Raw genomic sequence first — 5913 nt, forward strand, 5'->3', positions numbered from 1 at the left:
TGATTTTATAAAAATATGTAAATTTTATTTTAAAATGTTTGTAAAAATATAAATATAAAAGCACTTTCATTTATGAAGCATGAGATCCAACAGCAAAAATACACACAAATACAAATTCAATACAAACGAGACGCTGAAAAACTAATCGCGGGCTAAGGGAGACAACTCTTTCTTTCTTATGAGCGTTCGCAATAAGACACCGTAGCTATAACTATTGAGGTAATAAGTGTTCGAGTTTCAGAGACATAAAGTCTTTGATATACATGGATCATATCAATGTTCATGGTTAATAAATAAATAAACAAACGAAAGAATAAATAGAATGACATAAAGCACTAATCCTAAAATACACATAAATATATTTAAATAAAATACCAAATGTAAAAGTCGATAATTATTTAAAATACTGTTGGATCTTGTACTTGGCAAGGAATGACGTTTTGATATGTTCTCATGGCTCATAGTGACATTAAATATATATAAATACGAACAACACACTTTAAATAAACTGGACAAATGCACGAGACAATAACTTAAAATGTTTTCAAAAATAATTTACACATACATATTACATTGGCATGAACGGGATGGATACATAAAACATGTCAACATGAGATTTTATGATTAAATGATAATGAAAAGCCATGTACATTTTGATAACATAATAATATCTATAAATAATGAAACGTATCTAGATTGGCCACTTTAAACCGGAATCCTGTGTTAATGCAGTGTTCATATTAATCTCATCGTGTATATTTTTACTCATGTATTATCCTTTTCCGTATGTGATTGTAAGTTTAAACAGGTTTCACTGGCCAGTGGAACCTGTTTAAGTCGTACATTTTACCAGAAAAGACCTGTAGTATATGAACACGTGTATTAAGACACTACCTGGCTAAATATATACGTATATATATGTAGGACGTGACCATAATTTATTGCTCCCATTATATATATACTGAATTGTATCGGGAAACCTCTTGCGATCCTTTCAAATTTCTCCCGTCAAAGGTTACACATGACAACTCTCAATCTGAATGCATATGTACTAAAAACAATGATGAGAGCATAAGGCAAGCAAATAACGCGACAAATTGGTTATTACACAGATGTAAATATTGTCATTCACGATTACTTTGAAACATTGTATATGAATAAATGTATCAGAAAAAAAATATTGTATATCATTTTACAAAAGATAAAATATAGATTTACGTACACAAAATCACGGTGTTTTCATCAAACTGAACATTCGTCACCATTGTTCGTCGTCATCTTCGTTGTTATTTATAAGGTATGAATACAAAACATCAAGTCGATTAACATAATCTACTGTAGTTCAATTTCCCTAACTGGGAAGAGCCTGAGTAATGTGGGTTCAAGTCTCGCGGTGGTGCTTACGCAGCGAGACTATTGTGGATAGCCTGAACGTGGGTAAGCATGGTTTCCAGTAGCCTGTACACGTCTTTTACAATGATATAATCCCTAACGTGACGTTCGAATATGTTGCTGTATCCCCTCACATCGTCCTTCATTATCGAAGACGAAACGTAATTGATGACGGCCCCGGCGTTGAGGATCAACTTCTGTTTGTTACAGAGAAGATTCAGAGCCCCTATTTGAATACTGGATACATCGTCGATATAAGATGAACTCTCAAGCAAGTCCTCGTCAAGGGCAACTTGTTCTAAAAATACCAAGGCTCGGGATACCTTCTCGTAGTTAGTTTGATGAGCAAGGGTGAGCTGTGAAAGTATAATAATAAAAATATGTATGATTGGTTGTTTACAGCACAAAACGATGACCAAATATCGTAATAAATCAACAAGAATTGACATCATTAAATATACTGTAACTCAAATACATGTAGTCCAGAACAGGCAAAAATTATAAAAAAAATAAAGAAGAATTACAATATGAAATTGTTTTGAAACTTTATTATTTTAAAAGCTCGTGTATCAAAAAAGGTGTAAAATAAAAACTTACGTTTGAAAGTGACTGTGAAATTTCCGAGAGACTCATAGAAACAGCTGGCATTCCCTCGAAGTGGAAGTCGTTCATCATGGCTATAAACCTATCTTTGCTTGAGAATCTCTCGTTCAGCTGATTGTGGAAAAATATTAATATTAGTCAGAAGTCTTTTTTGGTAAGATTTCTAAATATTATCTAAATACAAACGTTGTGTATACATGTATACTGTAATTTGTGTTATAATATGTCTTGTCGTATAAACGATAAAGGGTGATATCGAAACGTGCATTGAATACTACAATATATAAAGTATCAACTGGGAAAAATAACTTACATATTTATTCTTCAGTTCGTTGGCTTTAAACACAGAATCTTCGAGAATCGGAATCATGGTGTTAACGGTTGTGATTGGCGGAGGTACAGGTAAGCCCGGGGGTGGGGCAGCGGGGGGCCCACCACAGGGTTCTCGCCATGCCTGCTCCTTCACCTTGGTCGCCGAAACCAGGGACAGAAGCATGAGAAAAATGCCCAGACCTGTAAAATAGTATGTGTAAAATGTTGAATATATGATGAAGGTACGCTTTTGTGATATATATACATAGGTATTCATGTACTGGTATAATCGTTTTGTAGTGTAACAGTATTGAAAATAAACAATACGAAGTACACACTGTAGTGATACTACAGTGTGTTAGTAAGAAATATTGGTGAGAAGGTAACATTCAAATTGTGTATTATTTGCTAAAGAGAATGATCGAATTAATACATAACAGCTTGCATACCTGAAAAGTGTACATGCATGTTGAATTGTTATATCAAAGTATATCTATGAAGCCATTTTACGCAAACATTTATACAGATATTTGTTAGATTTCCGCGGTTATTTTTAAACTAAAAGGGATTTCCTGGGCATGAACCAATGACTTTAGTTATCGCAGTGCCGGATTACCGTTCCGTTTTTATTTCAGCCTATTAGAAAGCTACCCTCTAGCATTTCCTGTCATCAAATTTTATCACTTATGGAGTTTAACGGAAAGAAAGTTTTATATAAATACAAAGAGAATTATGATTGATAAAGTAATTTATATCGAATGTTAAAGTAGTAAACTGCCAACGACAATGATTTGTTAGCTTTATCAGATATTAAGGTAACATTTAAAAAAAATATATTTTCTATTGATATTATTAAAACTTAAATGAAAACATATATGTCTTTTTGTCCCGGGATTCAAAATGACCATATTCCAATAAAAAACAACCAATAAGTTTTTGTTTATAAAAAATTTACTTAGAAAATCTGTTTTGACCAGAATTTTTAAAATCGAGTTGTGAATCAAGTTGTTAAACGTCTCACAAGCTTTACGACAGCTGAACGGGAACTTTTAATCTGGTAAATTACCAAAAAAATAAAATAAAAAAAAACAAAAAAACCCCCCGAAAACTCAAGTTGTATGTAAATGGATTCAAAATGTCTTATGAACAAAAGAAACTAAAAAAATATTTTAACGTTTTTTTCGAAATTATCAATTTTGGGAATTAACGTTAAGGAATTATGACGCTGATCTTGCTGTATCAGACTCGGCCCCATATCTGAAGTATAGGTGCTATTCAATTCAAAATTTAAAAATTTGGCGATAAATTCGATTAACTAGATATATTTTATGTTTCTTAAAAGATATCCTACAGGCTTGATTACAATCAAATAATTTTGATTGCTGGCATAATAATGTACACGTCAGGGTTATGTGATGTAATACATTTTTTAAAATTAATATTATATCGCGATTATTTTTATGAAATAATTAAATTATCCGTGCATATGGATAATAAATATATACATACATATTTAAAACATGTTTAAACTTTTAAAGATATACACGTGTATTACCTTTCATCACATTCTTAGTGATAGTAGCCATTCCCATCGTGATACTAAGAGTAATTTGTGAAGTAAACCAAGGTTACAGTTATAGCTGTTTGGATATGATCTCTCTACAAATCATAACCCCTTATATACGGTTTTAATGGCTTTTCCAGTTTTATTTTGGAAAAAAGTTAGGCTTATGTCCGATCGGTTCTATTTGAAAAATTTCCAAGTCACCTGTGTCGTCATTATTTTCCTCGCCGTCATGAGGAAAGTTGAGTATATTTTTATCTCGTTTAGGTACACTCTAAAATCGAAACAAGCAATTCGTCATGTCCGGATATTATGACTTGTGGGAGTATGCGGATAAAAGGGGCGCATGCTCAATGAAGCAAAACAACCTACATACATATATGTGCATGCACACACCCAACAACACGCGTGTCGATTTTGGGTTGTGAAATAATACACACACATATGGAAAATTACGCTACTCTAGTACACGAAATTTCAACTTCAACTAGGAAGTTAATTATTATCCGGGCGGAAGAAGCCGCTACCGATCGCGAGACCTCTACCACACAACAGGATTCAGGTTGACAATCCTTGTACGTATATATAGGGTCTGTCAATAGTAGGCTATTTAATACAGATAAACACACTTAATACGTCTATCACGAGTTCACACTAAAAATGGATTTCTATCGATATTGAGTATTTGTTCAATAAACGGTGTCTGGAAGTGTTACTGTTCCTTTTGCAATTTGTCTGATTTTAACAATATATTCGAAATATATATAACTATATATCACTGTTGTCGCAAACGTTCACATTTCTGCTTTAGAGAAATTAAGTATGATATTTTAAAGGTGTATTTAGATGAAAAAAGTGTTTTAATCTTCGATACTGATACATGTACGCATGCGTGCTCACATATTTAATGAATGATCAGTATTTTTGTTTTCAATTTATTTATATTATAATTTACAACATGTTTTATATAGCTTTTAATTATATAAACAAGGATCTTTCTTTCACAAATCACCTCAACAGACAGCGTATTAGTAAACCACCATATTATCATGCTGGCAATCGCTGGGCCCAGGTACTGCTCCCTTAATTATCATCTCTATAATAATCATGGTTCAGACACAGATCTATGGAGATGTGGGCAGGTGGAAACTCCTTCCCATTATTTGATGCAGTGTACGCTCTTTAACCAAGCTAGAATGAACACCATAGGTACTTTAAATATTAATATGAACCCTGAACGGTTAATTTATGGTAACCCAAATCTGTCTCAATATGATAACATAATACAATATTTGATAAGGTACAATGGTACATTTTAGAGTCGGATAGAGTCTAGGTGCTAGCTGGGATCTTTAGAGTCGGATAGAGTCTAGGTGCTAGCTGGGATCTTTAGAGTCGGATAGAGTCTAGGTGCTAGCTGGGATCTTTAGAGTCGGATAGAGTCTAGGTGCTAGCTGGGATCTTTAGAGTCGGATAGAGTCTAGGTGCTAGCTGGGATCTTTAGAGTCGGATAGAGTCTAGGTGCTAGCTGGGATCTTTAGAGTCGGATAGAGTCTAGGTGCTAGCTGGGATCTTTAGAGTCGGATAGAGTCTAGGTGCTAGCTGGGATCTTTAGAGTCGGATAGAGTCTAGGTGCTAGCTGGGATCTTTAGAGTCGGATAGAGTCTAGGTGCTAGCTGGGATCTTTAGAGTCGGATAGAGTCTAGGTGCTAGCTGGGATCTTTAGAGTCGGATAGAGTCTAGGTGCTAGCTGGGATCTGTTCATGCTCTATTCATTACTGTATTCTTTTCTTCTATCATACCTACCTATGATTTATTTTTTATTTTTGGTTCAACACATAAAATGATCAGTATTATCACAAACTGTTAATTTAAACAATTTATGTGTATTACTTAACTGTATGTAGATATACTTCTATATCAAGGAAGATGGATTTATATAAGATTTAACCTGTGCACTTTTTATATATGACGTATGATATAAAATATTCTTTAAACCAAAAGGATCGGACAAAAGACTTGACAATACTTTTTACGTTCAA

The 5913-nt window shown here is 33.5% G+C and overlaps 1 protein-coding gene across 2 annotated transcripts; it reads right to left on the reverse strand.

Moving 5' to 3' along the window:
* Window positions 1-608: 608 nt before the first annotated feature.
* Window positions 609-3946, reverse strand: LOC110449246. Of its 2 annotated transcripts, none has more exons than XM_021495990.1 (4): window positions 3863-3946; window positions 2309-2508; window positions 1990-2106; window positions 609-1748 (listed from the first exon to the last, which is right to left on the reverse strand). In XM_021495990.1, the coding sequence occupies exons 1-4, from the start codon at window positions 3897-3899 to the stop codon at window positions 1401-1403; spliced, it is 702 nt and encodes a 233-aa protein (XP_021351665.1). In that variant the 5' UTR covers window positions 3900-3946; the 3' UTR covers window positions 609-1400. The 2 variants fall into 2 exon arrangements, with proteins under 2 accessions (XP_021351665.1, XP_021351666.1); XM_021495991.1 differs by lacking the exon at window positions 3863-3946 and adding an exon at window positions 2757-2781.
* Window positions 3947-5913: the final 1967 nt, after the last annotated feature.

The sequence above is a fragment of the Mizuhopecten yessoensis genome, unplaced genomic scaffold, assembly GCF_002113885.1.
Source record: "Mizuhopecten yessoensis strain PY_sf001 unplaced genomic scaffold, ASM211388v2 scaffold4535, whole genome shotgun sequence".
NCBI lineage: Eukaryota > Metazoa > Mollusca > Bivalvia > Pectinida > Pectinidae > Mizuhopecten > Mizuhopecten yessoensis.